The sequence below is a fragment of the Pelophylax lessonae genome, assembly GCF_965119305.1.
Source record: "Pelophylax lessonae genome assembly, chromosome: 7".
In the NCBI taxonomy this organism is placed as follows: domain Eukaryota; kingdom Metazoa; phylum Chordata; class Amphibia; order Anura; family Ranidae; genus Pelophylax; species Pelophylax lessonae.
In genome coordinates this window covers 118,608,817-118,628,514 of record NC_138774.1, presented here as the reverse complement: position 1 = coordinate 118,628,514, position 19,698 = coordinate 118,608,817, and the positions used below count along the sequence as shown (strand labels likewise).

General features: G+C 44.2%; 1 protein-coding gene across 1 annotated transcript in view; it reads left to right on the top strand.

Annotated features, from left to right (window-relative positions):
- Positions 1 to 3,240: 3,240 nt before the first annotated feature.
- Positions 3,241 to 19,698, top strand: part of HS6ST2 (heparan sulfate 6-O-sulfotransferase 2) — a 516,965-nt gene continuing 500,507 nt past the window's right edge. The window contains exon 1 of the mRNA XM_082264445.1: positions 3,241 to 3,814. Within this exon, the coding sequence (XP_082120571.1) occupies positions 3,306 to 3,814 (509 nt within the window). The 5' untranslated portion in view covers positions 3,241 to 3,305. The remainder of the gene's footprint in view (positions 3,815 to 19,698) is intronic.

The window sequence follows — 19,698 nt, the reverse complement described above, 5'->3', positions numbered from 1 at the left end:
AGCTGACCGTCCTTCTCTGTCAGTGGGGAGCGAACGGCATCCCTCGCCCCCAGGAGAGCTCCTGCGAACAGCCGTACAGGTAGGGCAATTCGCACAGCCGAGCCAGCCTGCTGGAGTATATATGCGGCAGGCGGTCAGCAAGTGGTTAAGGTAAAAAATGTCCCTTTATTTCTATTGCCCCTCACCCCCCTGTATACCTGAGCCTGGTCTCGATCCAGTGCTGTACCTGTCTGCAGCAGCTCTCTCCTCTGTCTCTACCACAGAGGCAGCATTGCCTCCTACTGCTGTCAATCAAATCCTGTAAATGTGTGAGCAGGGGAGCTGAGCTGCAGTCTGTGTGTCAATAGACACACACAGCTTGGCTCGGGAGCTAGCTTGCAGGTGTGCCACCCAGGGAAGTGACTTCTTATGGTGGCAGACTGAGAAGAACTAGAGGAGCATAGACAACTGGAAGGGGAAATTCGGGGACCACTCTGAGCAGGTAAGTATAACATGGTTGTTATTTTAATAAACAAAGCGCTTTACAATCACTTTAATCCTTGTAGTACTTACTGCCTTGTCACTGAACTAATCTGGGTGTGGCCAGAGTCAGCTGCAATGGGAGGGTCTTTAAGGGTCTAAGAGATTCATACTGTTTTTTCCCGAAAATAAGACTTGCCCCAAAAATAATACCTATCGGGATTTTCTGGGATGGCTGCAATATAAGCCCTACCCCAAAAATAAGCCCTAGATGACAGCGAGAGAGGAGAGGAGAGCCCATAACCTGCAAATCCACACAGGGGACATCTACACTAATAATCAGGGCATTGATCATCAGTGCAGATCCAACAGTGCCCACCAGTTCTGCCAATTAGTGCCCATCAGTGCCACCTATCAGTGCCCATCAGTGCCACTTATCAGTGCCCATCAGTGCCACCTATCAGTGCCCATCAGTGCTTCATCAGTGCCCATCAATACAGCCTATCAGTGCAGCCTCATCTGTGCAGCCTTATCAGCGCACATCAGTAAAGGAGAAAAATTACTTTTTTACCAAATATTATAACAGAAACTAAGAATGTTTTTTTTTCTTCAGAATTTTTGAGTCTTTTTTAATTTGTTTAGCAAAATATAAAAAACCCAGTGGTGATTAAATATCACCAAAAGAAAGCTCTATCTGTCTCAAAACAATGGTAAAACTGTCATATGGGTACAGTGTTGCATGACCGTGCAATTGTCATTCAAGTTGTGACAGCACTGAAAGCTAAAACATTGGCCTGGGCAGGAAGGGGTGAAAGTGCCCAATAAAGCAGAACTTCACTCTCTCTCTTTCAGCATTTACTATTTTGTGTTAAACTTTTTCTTTTCTTTCTTACATTTCTTCAGTTACTTCCAGATTTCTAGACATCCCACCCAGGAGTCCTCGGGAGGGGAGAGAAGGCGCTCAGCTAAGCACTCCCTCCTGACTGCCTGCATGCCTGAGCTAAGGGAAGGTTGATTCCAGGAAGCAAATGCTATGCATTTTCCCTTACTCAAGATAGCCACAGCTAGAAATGCTGGGGGTCATAGTGATTTCTCTGCAAAGTAAAGCATGGAGACATGGGTGGATGGGGGAGTTTTCTTGAATACATAAAATGAATGAATTTTGTGGTGTTGTTCTGATTTAAACCCAGTGCTGTCTGGGGAAGAATTCCAGCCCTGATTTCATATTCTATCATCTCCAAAATGTAAATGTTAAAAGCAAACAATCCATGTAAGGGAAACCTTTCTTCCCTTTCCTTTGACAGAAGTGATGCAGTTTATTCGCCTCTTCTCCTGTAAGACTTGTTCAGGGGAAAGCTATAGAGAGGACCCCCATAGACACGATCTAACTCCTGGCAGCACACAAGCTGTGCACACACTGGGCGGAGGATAGGAGGAGAAAGGGGCGGGGGATAGAACAAAGGGGAGGGGAATAAGGGAAGATGGCTTAGGGATAGGAGATGGGGCGGATAAATAGATGAAGTGGGCGTGGATAGAAGACGTCTAGTGATAGGAGAAGAGGCGGGGATGGTGATAGGAGAAAACCGCTGGGGATAGAAATAGGCCGAGCTAGGAATAGGAGAAGACATCTGTAGATAGTAGAAGAGGGCAGGGAACAATAGAAAGGGGCGGAGCTAAAGGTAGGAGAAGAAGGCTGTGAATAATAGAAGAGGCGGGGCTAGGAATCGGAGAAGACGGTACACGGGGGACGGTTGACAGGAGAAGGGGCGGGGTTAGGAATCGGAGAAGACTGCTGGGTATAGTAGAGGGGGCGGTGATGAGGCGAAGAGGCGGGGATAGGAACAGGCTGCTGAGGATAGTAGAAGGGAGCATTGGCTAGCGATATCGACGACGGCTAAGGATGGTAGAAGGGAGGCGTGGTTAGGGATAGAGAAGGCGACTTGGGACAGTGAAACGGGGCGTGGCTATCGTAAGAGAAGACAGTTGTGGATATTAGAAGGGGCGGGGTTAAGAATTAGAATAGACGGCTGTGGCTAGTAGAGTGGGGCGTGGTTAGGGATAGAGAAGACTTCTGTGGATAGTAGAATGGAGGCGTGGCTATTGATAGTATAAGACGGCTGTGGAAAGTAGAAGGGAGGCGTGGCTATAGATAGAGAAGACAGACAGCTGTGGATAGTAGAAGGGAGGCGTGGCTATGGATAGTAGACGGAAAGCGTGGTTAGGGATAGAGAAGAAGGCTGTGGATAGTGGAAGGAAGGCGTGGCTCTGGATAGAGAAGACGGCAGTGTATAGTAGAAGGGAGGCGTGGTTAGGGATAGAGAAGTCGGCAGTGTATAGTAGAAGGGAGGCGTGGCTATGGATAGTAGAAGGAAGGCGTGGCTATGAATAGAGAAGACGGCTGTGTATAGTAGAAGGTAGGCGTGGTTAGGGATAGAGAAGTCGGCTGTGTATAGTAGAAGGGAGGCGTGGCTATGGATAGAGAAGAAGGCTGGATAGTAGAAGGAAGGCGTGGCTATGAATAGAGAAGACGGCTGTGTATAGTAGAAGGTAGGCGTGGTTAGGGATAGAGAAGTCGGCTGTGTATAGTAGAAGGGAGGCGTGTCGGGGGCGGGCTCTGTGTGTAGCGGAGGAATAGGGAGGGAGGTGTGTGCGGTGGGGGCGTGTATCTCTCCTCCCCTCTCTCCAGCAGTGTGTGTACATTGTGGAGAGGACGGATCGCTGGGACTGGTGTGAAGAAAGGAGTATATAGAGTGGCGATGAAGCAGAGCGGCTGCTGCCCACCTTCCCTCCGGTGCCCCCCGGTGTGAGCGGCTGGGTGTCGGAATGATCTTGGCACGGATGTGAAGATGGATGACAAGTCCAACAAGCTTCTGCTGGCCCTGGTGATCGTGTTCCTGTTCGCGGTGATCGTCCTGCAGTATGTGTGCCCGGGCACCGAGTGCCAGCAGCTCCGCCTGCAAGCGTTCAGCTCGTCCCTGGTGGACCCGTACTGGGCGGAGGACGAGAGTCCGGCCAAATTCAGCCCCAAATTTAATTTCAGCGCCGAGGATCTGCTGAGGAAGGTGGACTTCAACATCAACGGGGATGACCTGATCGTCTTCCTGCACATCCAGAAGACCGGGGGCACCACCTTCGGCCGCCACCTGGTCCGCAACATCCGCCTGGAGCAACCGTGCGAGTGCAAGGCCGGCCAGAAGAAGTGCACCTGTCACCGGCCCGGCAAGAAGGAGACCTGGCTCTTCTCCAGGTTCTCTACCGGCTGGAGCTGCGGGCTGCACGCCGACTGGACCGAGCTCACCAACTGTGTGCCAGCCGTGGTGGACAACAAGAAGGAGATCCGTCTCAGACCCCTCAGGTGAGCCCCCCCCGGGTTATCACCCCCCCCACCCACAGCTATGATGGGGAACACCCCGACAGCCGCTTTGTGCCACCATTGTGCCAGGAAACTTTACCAAGCCCACATTGTCCTCCTGTCATCCCAGCATGGCCAGTTCTAGGGATCACCCCCTCTATTCATACCATAGCCCAAAGGTGGACCTACTTACCTCTGCAGGCGAGGGGTGTAATATATAAGGGGGCTATAATAGGTCTATTCTATGGTACTTGGGGGTCATAGTAAGCCTGTTCAAGATGGGGGGCTGTTGGATATGGGGGGGTCATACTTATGTACAAGATATTTTTGGGGGGTCATATGTCTGTACAGAATGGGGTGGTTTATAGGGGGGGTCATATGTCTGTACAGGATGGGGTGGTATATAGGGTATGGTCATATGTCTGTATGGGGGGGGGGCTATAGGGTATGGTCATATGTCTGTATAGGGGGGGGTTATCGGGTATGGTAATATGTCTGTATAGGATGGGTTGATATATAGAGGGGGGGGGGGTCAAATGTCTGTACAGGATGGGGTGATATATAGGGGGGGGGTCATATGTCTGTACAGGATGGGGTGATATATAGGGGGGGGGGTCATATGTCTGTATAGGATGGGTTGATATATATAGAGGGGGGGTCGTATGTCTGTACAGGATGGGGTGGGTTATAGGGTATGGTCAAATGTCTGTACAGGATGGGGTGGTATATAGGGAATGTGGGGTTATACATCAGTACATGATGGGGGCTGGGGTATATATGTTATCGTATGTCTTCAGGATGAGAGACTGTGGTATGTGGGGGGGGGGGGGGGGTTAGAATAAGTCTTTACGAGATGGTGGTGCTGTGGTATATAGAGGGTCATAGGAAGGGGGGCTGTCATGTGTGTGTATATATATATATATATATGTCATACATCTATACATGATGCTGTATACATGAGGTCATAAATCTTATCCAGATGGGGGAGATCTCAGGTGTGTGTGTGTATGTGTATATATATATATATATATATATATATATATATATATTATATAATGTATGTGTGTCTATTACACCTTTCTGTAAAAGATAGCATTGGACAGGTTGTCTACAAGAGTGACCAGAAGAGCTTACAGTCTAGTGGGTGTGATCTTATCTGTCACAATGACTCGAGTCTTCTAAAGGCACGCATGTGGTTGCAGTGTTTTCATAACCATTGTCTTACATTTTTTGCTTGCATGGATTATGATCCCCATTGTGCCTATCCCAGATGTGATTTTTTTCCGCACCTTTCCTGCAGGGCGACACCAAAATTTTGTTGTAATGCCTCTTACTCATTATCTATCTATCTATCTATCTATCTATCTATCTATCTATCTATCTATCTATCTATCTATCTATCTATCTATCTATCTATCTATCTATCTATCTATCTATCTATCTATCTAATCTATCTATCATAAACTGTATGTTAACAAATGTTTGTCCTTGAAATATTCTCACTCTTGATCACACATTGAAAGATATACATATATGATTGATGTGTATCAATGTCTAGATCACTGAACGCAGACATCTATGCACCATCAGGTCGGGTCACATCCAAATCATGAACTGTATTCCCTAAAAATGTAATCTGTCCTCCCATGCAAGTATTTTTTGCATTCACGTTTGGCACAAAATCTGCACTTTAAATATTTAGTATTCTGCTTTTTACATATTTTGTAACTTTACAACATGGTAATGAATTGTTCATTTTTTAATGTTGTACACATCAGTATGGTGCTGCAGAAGATCGTAGAAAGGGTTAAAGTCTCACGTTGGAAGGCATCTTTATTTGTTAAATAATTTATACATTTTATTTTTTCTTCTTTGTTTAAATATTGACATTCCGGACTTACACTGGGTACCAAACTACAGTAAAATACAGGTGTATCCATTTATTATGAATCAAAGGAAGAAAAGCTCATCATGTACTTTTTTTATAAAATAATGAAGTAACCCTTGCAGTAATTTGCGGTTTACTATATGATCCGGGGGTGAGCTAATTAACAGTGGTGGTAATAAACATTTCATCTCCCGCCATAAATGTATTGGTCTGTGCACAGAATATTAAATGCTGTTGGAACGTGCTTGGCAGACTAAGCCAGGCTGAATGTTCGGAGTCGCTGAAGAGGTACAGGTGTAACACAGTGTTCTGTGCCCATACCCACGCTCTGTGCTGAGACTCTCTACCCTTTTCCCGTCTATGGGAATGTTTACTGGCCAGTAAAATATGGCTGTTAAAAGACATCGAGCTGATTCAATATCCGCTGACTAATGTCGAATTTGTGTGTACAAAACCTGGAGGATACATCTGTATTCATGGTATGCACAGAAAATGCCCAACCTGTGCCGATTAAAATGATACGAGATATGATTGTGATGCTTGTAGCTTGCTTGGTAGCATAACCAAAAGCCGCAGGGTCCTAAGGCAAAGCGGGTCCCTTTTCTATTGCAGAAATCTTTGACTGCCCTGTTTGGCTCTCAAGTATCTATCTATCTATCTATCTATCTATCTATCTATCTATCTATCTATCTATCTATCTATCTATCTATCTATCTATCTATCTATCTATCTATCTATCTATATCACAACTATTATTTTCACCACTATAAGCTGGCTAGAGTCTCGAGCAATAGAATACTGAGGTTTAAAGGGAATTGGGTTTCCTATTTTTCCTGTACAGATTGATATATAGGCACACAGCATAGGCAGCAGTAATGATTGGACCCCGCATGGACAGTTGCCCAATTCAGTTAGGCTGTAGGTCTTATTGCCGCTGTATAATGTAATAATTTAGTCACCTGACTTCATATATTAGAGCAGAACTCCAAACACTCTACAGAATCACTCTGCTAGCAGAATTATATAGAATCTTTAGATTATAGAATTTCCTGCAAGCTGGATATTAGGCTGTAAACCGGAATCCATCATCTGTAACGCTTGGTTCACACTGCCGCGATCTAAAAGTTGTGACTTCCTGGTGACTTGAGTACTACTTTGAGGCACAAGTCTGAAAAGAGTTGCCTTGAAGTAGTACAGGAACCTTTTCTAAAGTAGGAGCAGCTTAAGTAGTGCTAATTTAGGCCCCTTTCTTACGATCGGAACGGTAAGATCCGCCTGTCCGTTTTTCAGGCAGACCTGATAGGGCCACCTAGTCTCCACTATGGGGAGGCCGATGTTAGCAGACATTTGTCCACTGACACCCGTTTGGAATCTGATCTTACAAGACCTGCTGAAAACAGACGGATGGCGATATATTGGCCATCCATCCAGTGGGTGGGATTGGATAGAAAATGGACATGTTGTCTGTTTTCATCCTATCTCCCCATAGAGCGGGACTCTGACAGGTCCATCTTGGCATAGTGAGCGGAGACGGACCTGTCATCCGCCTGCTCAGTGGGGATCAATAGAGCGATCCCCGCTGAGCTAGCAGAGTCCGTGAAAACGTATCAGCCCGTGTGAAAGGGACCTAAGACAACTGTCATTGGTGAACATGGGATTTCACATGTCATGCGACTTGGGGTCTCACAAGTCAGATCCCGAGTGTTAGCCGAGTCTTAAGCCTCGTACACACGCAACGATTTTCCGCCGACTGGTCGTCCATCTTTTGTCCAGAGTGGTGTTTTGTTGGTTGGAATGTGCCTAGACTGCACTGGACTTTTGTTGACCGACAAAATTCTACTTCAGAAGTGATGTCATGTGTTGGTTTGCTTTCTTTGTGTTCTTTCTTCTCTGAGCATGCCCAGTCTTGCTCATAAGATTTTTCCCTGTCGAAATCTGTACTGACTGCACGAAAATCGGCCGTGTTTTGACGGAGGACAAAAATTTTATAGTCTGCACACCAGATTTTTTTCGGCCAAAAAGTCGGAGTCGGTTGTCGGAAGCATCATACTAACAAGCCGAAAATCGGCAGATCGGTCGTCGGACGAAAATTCCCTGCCAAATTTCGACGCGTGTGTATGGGGCTTAAGCCTGTTACTTTAACATGTTTCAGGTTTGGGGGTGGAGATGTGTAGGCAACTTATAGAGGACACAATGAGGCCCTCACCTGTGGGTAGATGTTCATTCACAGTCCAGTAGGTGAAGCTGGCAAGGTGACACAGATCCACAGGTCCAAGTAGGCATGTCACCCTTAAGCCATATTGCGTCCAGGGGTATGTATATCCCAAAACTGGACAGAATTTTGCCTCTTCTGGCAGGAAATGCAGCTCATATATTTGTGTATTTGGCTGTGCATTTAGCCATTTGCAGTTCTGCTTTAAGAGGTACTTTGATTGCAAAGTGTGGATTATTTGGAAACCACTTTGGAGCTTTTATATCAGGACCACGGAAAAAGCAGTGATATGAGTTAACCCTTTGCAGCCAGTCAAACATGGATTTAATCTATTAGAGGTATCGGGAGCAATGGTAGATTGTTTGCTGTGGTTTAATGCACCTTGAAGATTATTTTTTGGTTTGGACTCTTTTTTTAGTAAGGCGACAGACCGTACTGATGATATTCTGAGGTCAGTCACTCATAGCAAACAGCCAGATTTCTCCTGATGGGATTCAAATTGTTGAAAGCGCATTCTGATTGGATGGTACACATTATCACACAGTAAATAGTCATTAGCAGATAATAATGACTCAGAAAAGGTCTATCAGCCTTAACTAATAAAGCAGGGGTCTCCAAACTACAGCCTGTGGGTCAAATATGGTCTGTTGTAACATTTTATCTGGCCTTCTCATTTTGAAGGGGGATTCTTATGTTGGTGGGTTTCTGATGGGGGATTCTCATTGGGGGGGGGGGGGGTGGTCTCTAATTGGGATCCTCATGTAAGGGGAAAATGAATGCGGGCTTTGATGTAAGGGGGGGGGGGGCTCTGATGTGATGGGGACTTGATGTCAGATAAGGAACTTGATGAGGACTCAAGTACAGTATATCTGTTTTTTTTTTTTTTTTTTGCTTTGATTTACAGGGTTTTTTTGGTGCTTTTTTTTCTAATGTAATGGTCTCCAAACTGCAGGCCTTTGCTTTCTCTTATTCAGCCCTTGGGGCAGTATTTCAGCCACTGATACCAACAATGGTGAATCATTTCCCCAACTAACACAATTCATCCCACTGACACCAATGACGGCATTTTGTTTTTCCACTGACGTCGAGATCTTTTTTTAGTCCCAATGGCCGCAGTCCATCCCCCCTAAAGTCTGAAGAACAGTAAACTGGTCCCTTTGTTTAGAAAGTTTGAAGACCCCTGTTCTAAATCATATCATGCTGATTACAAAAAAAACTCCACATAAAACTTTGTTTAAATTAAAGTTTGAGACCCTACTATATAGAGAGATGTGCAGAGTGGAGTTCCTCAAGAAACCAATCCATAACTGTATTTCATAGCTGTGGACAGAGTATACTGAAATGAATGGCTGTTCTCAGCTGCTTTTAGTTTTTTGGCGTAGCCAAAAACGTGACAATTGCCTTATTTTTGGCTGAACTGGAAGACAGTCCCTCATATTTATGGACACTAGCTGAGCACCCCAGACTTTCCACAGCTAATGGATCTGTAGAGAAGTGGAAATCAACCATAATATTTTCAGCTGGTCTCTATTGTTTTCCCTTAAGCCCCGTACACACGATCAGTATATCGAACGATCTGTCGTCCGTTTTTTGTGGCATGCTAGTCTGATGTGGAAAGTGAAGAGGTTATTTTCATACAAATTTTCCCGTACGACAGAATTCTACTTCAGAAGTGATGTCATGTGTTGGATTGCTTTGTATGTGTTCTTTCTCTCTGAGCATGCCTAGTCTTGCACTTAAAGCGGAGTTCCACCCAAAAATGGAACCTCCGCTTTATGGAGTTCTGACCCCCGACATGCCACATTTGGCATGTCATTTTTTTGGGGGGGGAGCGGGTACCTAGTTTTGGCAGGTACCCGCTCCCACTTCCGCTCGGAGCGCCGCGGCGCCCTGAACGGAAGTTCTCCTCTCCCCCTCCCTCCCTGCAATCTTCTGGGACACGTCAGAGGTCCCAGAAGATTGCCGGCCAATCACGGCGCGCAGCGCGACTCGCGCATGCGCAGTGGGTACCCGGCTGTGAAGCCGCAAACGGTGACAGCCGGGTGCCCACAGCAGTGATGCCGGCGCCGAGGGAGAGGATCGAGGCTTCCATCGCTGGACCGTTGGACAGGTGAGTAAATGGCTGGAACTCCGCTTTAAGATTTTTTTCCGTCGAAATCTGTACTAATGAGACGAAAATCGGACGTTGTATTACGGACAACAAAAATTTTATAGCCTGCACATCAGGATTTTGTCAGCCGAAAAGTCGGAGTCGGCTGTCGAAAGCACCATACTAACAATCCGAAAATCGGCAGATCAGTCGTCGGACGAAATTTCCTTTCCGAATTTCTTATCATGTGTACGGGGCTTAAAGGTGAGCCATTTGCCTGTTTATACAACAGTTTGGTCAGACTGTGCCTCCAACTCTGAGCACCCTCTAACGTTCATGGCCAACTTAAGAACTACATTATGTGTGTCAATACAATGTAATGGCTTTCCTGCTGCTACTGTGTTAATAACGCTATAGAAAATGGCATGCATTTTTGTTGACACGCTCATTATTAAGGTTCCCGTAATGCTATATAATACATGGAAATTTAGCCACATTATTACATTACTCATGTACTGAGTGATACATTGGAAATATAAGAAAGGAATTTTTCTATGTTTAGAAACTAATGCGTGTTTGTGATATTGATGAACATTAAATAAAAGGTATTGTCTAATATGTGGCGTCAGCAGAAAGGATTTCACTGGATGCGTAGGGAACAATGTACTGCACGCAGTCTTGGGAAAATGTATACATAAGCATCTATGGAACAAGGATACAATAGGGGCTGCTGCTGGATTCCTTCAGCTGTTTACTGCTAGGATACTCTGCAGCACTTCTACTCTTCTATTTACATATTGTATTTGTCTATAGATTGATCAGAGATCTATCTATCGATCTTATCTATTTGCTTGTATGTATTCACATATGGTTTTTATGTTCTGTATATACTGTATATGTTCACTATTCTGCATTCTGTGGGCAAATCAAGAATCTAATGAAGCACATACAATAGGATTGAGTGTGCTATCAAACATCAATCCACTTGTATTTGCTTCAGTTAACTGCTCACGTTGGATGCACATCTTTGCTGTCTATTAATATACATTAGCTGTACATTGGATGTATGTGTTATATAAGCGTGGGTAATGTCACTGAGCATGGGAAGCCAAGTTTTTTTGCATTCATGGAAATGAAACAATTTAGTGATCAGATATGATTCTATTGCACCACAACCTGTGTTATTTCTGCCATTTCCAATATATTAAATATCTGCAGTATCTCACAAAAATGAGTACACCCCTCACATTTTTGTAAATATTTTATTATATCTTTTCATGTGACAACACTGAAGAAATGACACTTTGCTACAATGTAAAGTAGTGAGTGTACAGCTTGTATAACAGTGTAAATTTGCTGTCCCCTCAAAATAACCCAACACACAGCCGTTAACGTCTAAACTGCTGGCAACAAAAGTGAGTACACCCCTAAGTAAAATGCCAAAAGTGGGCCCAAAGTGTCAATATTTTGTGTGGCCACAATTATTTTCCAGCACTGCCTTTACCCTCTTGGGGATGGAGTTCACCAGAGCTTCACAGGTTGCAACTGGAGTCCTCCTTCACTCCTCCATAATGACATCACGGAGCTGGTGGATGTTAGAGACCTTGTGCTCCTCCACCTTCCACTTGAGGAGGCCCCACAGATGCTCAATAGGGTTTAGGTCTAGAGACATGCTTGGCCAGTCCATCACCTTTACCCTCAGCTTCTTTAGCAAGGCAGTGATTGTCTTGGAGGTGTGTTTGGGGTCATTATCATGTGGAAATACTGCCCTGTGGCCCAGTCTCCGAAAGGAGGGAATAATGCTCTGCTTCAGTATGTCACAGTACATGTTGGCCTTAATGGTTCCCTCAATGAACTGTAGCTACCCAGTGCCAGCAGCACTCATGCAGCCCCAGACCATGATACTCTCACCACCATGCTTGACTGTAGACAAGACACACTTGTCTTTGTACTCCTCACCTGGTTTCCGCCACACACGCTTGACACCATCTGAACTAAATACGTTTATCTTGGTCTTATCAGACCACAGGACATGGTTTCAGTAATCCATGTCCTTAGTCTGCTTGTCTTCAGCAAACTGTTTGCGGGCTTTCTTGTGCATCACCTTTAGAAGAGGCTTCCTTCTGGGACGACAGCCACACAGACCAATTTGATGCAGTGTGCTGCATATGGTCTGAGCACTGACAGGCTGATCCCACACACACCAACACACCCCTTCAACCCCTGCAGCGATGCTGGCAGTACTCACACATCTATTTCCCAAAGACAACCACTGGATATGACGCTGAGCACGTGCACCCAACTCCTTTTGGTCGACCATGGCGAGACCTGTTCTGAGTGGAACCTGTCCTGTTAAACCGCTGTTTGGTCTTGGCCACTGTGCTGCAGCTCAGTTTCAGGGTCTTGGCAATCTTCTTATAGCCTAGGCCATCTTTATGTAGAGCAACAATTCTTTTTTTTCAGATCCTCAGAGTTCTTTGTCATGAGGTGCCATGTTGAACTTCCGGTGACCAGTAAGAGAGAGTGAGAGCGATAACACCAAATTTAACACACCTGCTCCCCATTCACACCTGAGACCTTGTGACTCTTACAAATCACATGACACTGGAGAGGGAAAATGGCTAATTGGGCTCAATTTGGAAGTTTCCACTTAGGGGTGTACTCACTTGTGTTGCCAGTGGTTTAGACATTATTGGCTGTATGTTGAGCTATTTTACTGTACACTCACTACTTTACATTGTAGCAAAGTGTAATTTCTTCAGTGTTGTCACATGAAAAGATATAATAAAATATTTAAAAAAATTGAGGGGTGTACTCACTATTGTGAGATACTGTATATAAGAAAAGGATATATGTGAGCATATGAACGGACTGTGGAGATTTAAGGCAATGTGTGATTAATATTACATAATATGCGTGACTTAATAGATGTAGTAGCATGTCTGGCAATGGCCAAATTAATGTTCTAGTGTAAAATGCTACATTTTTCATGGTGTTCCCATATTGAATAATTATCTGCAGTGTCCAGGAATTTTACCGCAATTTGCATTTTTTGTTTTTGGCTAATTAATTGTTAGGAAAATTAAAAATGCAAATTTTAAAAAAGCACTACATGCTTTTCTGTATCTTCCCTATTGAAGCCTATTAAAATAAAAAAGCAAAAAAGTACTGTTATGCGTTTTTTTTTTTTTTATAGTCGGTAACCCTGCCCAAAAACACAGCAGCTGAAAAAAGCATAGATGAGAACATGTCCTGTAGGAAACCATGTTTGCAAGTCAGTTACTCTCCCAGCTAGGCCACCCAGCAAGCTTTGTAGGAAACCATGTTAAATGAACTGTAGTGCGTTTCTGCAAAAAGCGCACAAGTGTGAACCAGGCCTTAAATGGCATGTGACCTTGCTATTGTGGTTGAGGGACAGGATAATGGGATGGCCATTGTGATTATAAATCACTATCTAGTGAGTCACTCACCTGGAACAAGCATACTGCAAGTGTAATCTGAACTCCCATCCTGTAGACTTGTTTCAGGCCAGTAATTAGGCAGTACAGCCAGAATCAGGACCACAGCCCTGGATGTTGTACCTTTTTAAGCTAAGAAAGCACTGGCAGCTTCCATTCGTATGTCTGTTTTTGACAAAAAAGTCAACCTGCAAAGAACATTTTGTAGATGCAACAATTCAAGTCAACCTGTCACAAGAATAGCCAGTTTTGGGCTGAGCATATGATGGTGAATTTAGTTAGCAGAGGTTACCTTTCAGGCTCAGTTCTTTCTATGGCATTCCGGATCACGGGCGGAATTGATGCAATTCTGGCTGTGATTCCGAATCGCCGCAGATCGCGGGTTGCCCCTGTGATCCCTGTTATTTTCAATGGTACTCAAATCGGGGCGCGATCTTGCCGTATTTGTCACCTGACAAATCGCGGTAAAGTAGCACAAATAGAATGGCGGGGTGCCCGTCGCCCAAGAAAAGTTCCTGAACTTCAGCCCCCCCTCTCTTTAATTTATTGGTTAGTAAGGCAATCTATAACATTACGGCCCCAAGAGGGACGTTCAGGAGACGAATGGGGGAGAATTCAAGATAGACCTTCATGAAAAATTTAAGATTTGCTCATAACTTTCGCTTATAGTGAACGCAAGAAACTGGGTGTAAAAAAGTGTACTAAAAGTAATTCAGCTAATACTGTTCATATAATAATGGGGTATATGCCAACAGCGTTCAATAAAGAGGAACTTATTTTAAACTCTTCCTGCCTGCTCCAGCGTCCCTTTAAAAAGTTCTGAATGTCTGGAAAGGATTGACAGGCCAAGTGACACATAAGTGTGGCACGTGGGCATTAAAGCCCACCCTTTTGCCACTAAACATGTGTTGCGTGGGCAGCAACAGGTTATAAATTATCTCAAAGGCACCTATTTAGAAATTTTTAGCTATTGCAGTCTACAAACAGATGCTTACACAGATTTTCAGGAATTTTACATGATCTGAGGGCAGGGCTGGCCCAAGGCATTGTGCTGCCTGGGTCCAAGAATAAAATGCCCGCCCCCCCCCCCAAAAAAAAAATCGCACCCAACAAAAAGCCCCCCACATCCATTATTTTATAGAAATCTAAAATTTAGAAAATATTTTATATACTGTTATCTTCTTCCATAACTCGCCACCAGACGGGTCCACCAAACACCCACTTCTGTCACTACTGTGTCTGCCACCACCCTAGAAGATCCAGCCTGCCCTGCGTGAGATGGAGTGCGCTGATGTCTGACGTCATTTCGCACACCACAATCACGTGAGGGATGTTCCCCGGAGGAGACCCTCCGCCTCCTCATACTCATCAGTTTGCACTATGGGTGGCAGTATGAGATGGGAAAATGCCACCCGTGACGCACCGCAAACTGATGACACACAAAACTGCTGGAAAAAAAACTTGGGAGTCAATTTGCTGCCCCTCTCAAAGTGCTGCCTGGGTCCAATGGACCTAGTGGGACCCATGGTAGGGCCGATCCTGTCTGATGGGAAGGCACTGGTGATGTAGTCTTAGTTACATCACCAGTGCCTCACTTAACCAGGAAGTGGAAAAACAGTAACTGTAAGAGCAAAAAAATGTTTTTTTCAACTGATAAATGTCAATTTCATATCAGCATGCAGAGCTGCATGCTGATGTGAATTTAGTGAAAGATTTGTTTTAGACTGGGTTCACACTGGTGCTAATTGAATGCAGGTTTCCCCACATCCAATTCGCATGTCAGGAGAGTGTAACTGGTTCTCAATGGAATTATATCACACAGCCCTGGGATAGCTGCGGAGCGGTTTGCAGGAAATTCGTGTGCGTCTTTTGGTCAATTTCAGGTCCGAATTCAGGCACAAATGTGGACCTCAGTGCACCAGACCTCCTGCTGTAGCCTTAAAGTGAACCTATAGTACAAGCAAAGCACACGTTCACTTTAAAATTGATACGTGAAGCTGCACAACTAACTGTGGACGTTTTATCATAGCCTGTTATATGTTACAATAAAAACAAATCCAGATGCTAGGTAAATGCAGAGGTATAACAAGGACACTGGCAGGCTTTTCCAAATGTCTATCATTAACTAAAGCAATCATGGTTGAAAAAGACGAATGCAGTCAGTGACAGCAACACCCTACTAGATTCATTGGAATATTTATTAAAGGCAATCTGTACCCAAGAAAATCGCATTTAGACATGCAGCAGTTCATTAATTAGATCAGGTAACATATCTCTCCCTGGTCTGTCAGAGTCTGGATTAATGTTACTATGTAATACAAAATTCTCTCTGGGCCCAGCAATTTGTATAATTATCTCCAATGTCCAGACGCCGAGCAAGTGTTGTGATCTCCTCACTCTGAGCAGCTTTCTTTCTGCCATATTCCGTATTGGCAGGATATGTGAGTATTAATGCCCTCCATTCGGCAATTTTTGTAGCCGTAGAGAAGCTTTAGGCTTAAAGCATCTAAAATAATGATATTCCACTAATAAAACGTGGCAATAAAAGTAAGAGCAGTTTCTACAATGAGGCTGATTTACTAAAAAAAGTTCAGAATCTTCACTCCTTAAACTAGAGAGATCAGTTATCCAATCATGTGAAGAGCAAACAGTGACCCGCTGTAAATAAGAGTATTAGTACTTACCTTTCTGGCAGGTGCCTACTTAAATGCTACCATTAGTCTGCACTTGCTGAAAGTTTTACGACTTCAGAGTGTCGGACACATGGTCCCCTGCTGTGTGCTGTGCTTTGACCCACAAGTTTCCATGTTACTACTGGGCACAGAAGGGACGTGGTGGCATTGCCATCTTAAGAGCATTAAAGGGCCCCGGGCAATGTTGTGCACTGGGGCCCTACCTACACAGTCGATAAGGCGATATTTATTGGTACAGCAGTTCAAGCCTAATGACAGCTTCCAAGTTCAGGGGCTGAGTCCGGTGAACACACACATGGACCGGAGTCAAACTCCACTGTCCTGTGTGTGCCTGTTCCCGTGGAGGCGGACAGGCATTTCTGCAGTTGTGGGCTCCCCCTCCACGGCCCAAGTGGCCTGACAGCAGCGCAGGGCCGACAGGCACTTGCCACCTGCTAAGCTCGGCGCCGGGATGCACACAGGAATTAGGACTAATGCTTGGCTGGGGCTGGGTAGCTGGGCAGGTGGGGCCCCCCAGGCAAGTTTGGCCCCTGGGCAACTTCCCAGCATGCCCATTCAGTAAGATGGCCCTGCGTGGTGACCGGCAGGACAAACTGCATTGCAGCAGCCCAGCACACTCGCAAGTGTGTAACAAGGGCTACAATGTCTCTAGAGCTTGATCTATTATTTGTCTTTTTGTTTATTTGTCTTTTTGTTTACTATCAGCAACTTATCAGTGCAGTCTGATTTTATATATATTTAAGGAAAATTATTTTATCTTTTGCCTACATACTATGAAGGCCTATGAAGATAGGTTACTGTGAGTTTTTGAAATGCACCTGAGATCATTCAGTATTCCTTGCAGGCGTGGTTGCATTTGACGGAGGGTGTTGTGTATTTTTCCCTTTAGTTCCCTTTCAGACAGTTGCGTCGCGGCCTCATTGATCTCAGTTGGCGAGTTTGATAGGTGGAGCAGCCTGTCAGACTCTGCAGCCCAAGTCAAAAATGCCATGGCCATGAAGCATGTGTAAAGCCCTGTCAGGCTTCATTGTTAGAACTGTGGTGGGTGGCTGGGGGGTTAAAACTGTGGCTCAGCCACCTTTTTTTTTTTTTTCTTCTTTTTTCGCCCCCCTACCAAGTGACTGTTGCTAAATTAAAAAAAAAAAGGGTCCCTGTAAAAAAAACGCTTAAAGGCTAAGTGCACCTTTTGCACCATGTTACGTGGTACACGCATATTTGGGTATAACTTAACAGATGGTTCAAATGCCCTCCTTCAGGCAGGTCAGTTAAGCATCTGATCTCTTCTATGATGAAGCCACGCTGTAGTCATTGATGCAATATGCGGTTTAGCATTGTCCTGCTGAAATATGCAAGGCCTTCCCTGGTAAAAGACATCATCTGGATGGGAGATGCTGCTTTAAAACCTGGATATATCTTTCAGCATTGATGGTACCTTTCCAGATGTGCAAGCTGCCTATTCCATACGCACTAATGCACACCCCATACTATTAGAGATGCAGGCTTTTGAACTGAGTGCTGATAAGCCGAAAGGTCCTTCCCCTTTTTCGTCCAGAGAATACGGCACCCATGGTTGCCAAAGAGATGACAAATTTTGATTCTTCTGACCACAGAGCCGTTTCCAAATTTGCAACAGACCATTTGAAATGAGCTTTGGTCCAGAGAACGAGTTTGATGTTTCTGGATCATGTTCAGATATGGCTTTTTCTTTGCATGATAGAGCTCTACCTTGCATTTTTGGATGGGACAGTGAACTGTGTTTATACTGGAAGTATTTCTGAGCCTATGCAGTGATAATCACTCTATCACAGAATCATGTCTAATGGGTAATAATAAAACAGCGCTTTCATATATAAAATTAAACATATACAAAAGAATTATTGTGCAAAACACCAAAAAGGTGCTATTAGGTGAAATAATTAAAAGCAGCTGCTGATCACTAAGTATGAGACTCAGAAATAAATAACCATAAAACGGCGCTTGCCTAAAAACTGATAAATCTAGCAAAAAACAAAGTGTTCAACTGCAACAATAGATGAATAACAACAATAAGGTGGTAGGGTATTCCCACAAATATAAGTGCAACAGTGCTCCAAATGTCCATAAAAGTGCATAAATGTGCTTGGAAGTATAAGGAACTGGAGTGCTTGAAACACATCAGCCCATGTGGGGTGCTTCACTCCCCTCCTGTCCCCCCACTCAACAGAAATATTGGACCCTCAGCTATTTCAGTCTTGGGTCAATAGAGATTAAGACCAGTGAGGTGAACGTCAATGGTCCGTCCTCCTTGTTGATGCCATGATCCATTGCGCACCGACTTACATACGATCTTTAGGGCCAGCCTTTTATTTTTAAGCCTTAAAGCACTCCAGCACCTTATACTTCCAAGCACTTTTATGGACATTTGGAGCACTGTTGCACTTATATTTGTGGTAATACTCTAGCACTTTATTGTTGTTATTCATATATTCTTGCACTTCAACACTTTTTTGCTTTTTTTTGCTAGATTTATCAGTTTTTAGGCAAGCACCGTTTTATTGTTATTTACAGAATCCTGTATGTTTTTAATGCAGTGCCGTCTAGGGGCCGGAGATCACGGGCATCCAATATTGCTTTTCGGCCTTGTCCCTTGCTCAAAGAGATTTCCCCAGATTCTCTGAAATTTCTGATATTCTGTACTGTAGATCAGGGATCCTCAAACTACCGTCCTCCAGCTGTTGCAGAACTACACATCCCATGAGGCATTGTAAAACTCTGACATTCACAGACGTGACTAAGCGTGATGGGAATTGTAGTTCCTGAACAGCTGGAGGGCCAAAGTTTGAAGACCCTTGCTGTAGATGATGATATATTTAAAGTCCTTGCAATTTTACATTGAACATTATTCTGAAATTGTTCGACAATTTTTAGATGCAGCTTTTGACAGATTGGTGAACCTCTGACCATATTTAAAGGCTGCGCTGTCGCCATTACTGATGTCACTTCCGGTGGGGGACTCCGCGTCACTTCCGGGTTTTGGAACGAGTGCTGGCTCCAAACGTGCGTTGAGCCAGGTTTACTCCTGAGGCTGTATATGTTGGTGCTAACTGAAGCACCCTGATCTATGTAAGTACAACTTTTAAGTAGTTTATCCGCTTTAAAAAAAAAAAAAAAGTACTACACTATATTATTATCTATTATCTTCTTTGGGTTCTTGGCATATAGGATCGTTTGAGAGAGCTAAATTTGGAGTGTCTGACTATTTCGGATCCATTACTTTACCATCTGGTGGCTATCTGAAGAATAATGTGAGTAGTTCTATTGGAGCACCATTAAAAATGGTTAAGGCTTTTTATTGGCTTATGGTTGGTGAGTGTGCATTTTACTCACACTGCGGTGAAGCACAGTGATTGGAGGACTTTTAGGACTGTTTACACTAATGTCTTAGAAGATGTTTTTTTTATATATTTTAGCATTTTGTTCTATATGTAAAATAGTTGCGTCATTCTTTTTGTTTCTATATTTTTTGTTTGTCAAAAGTGGCGTTCTCACTTAAGAGCCGGTCCACACT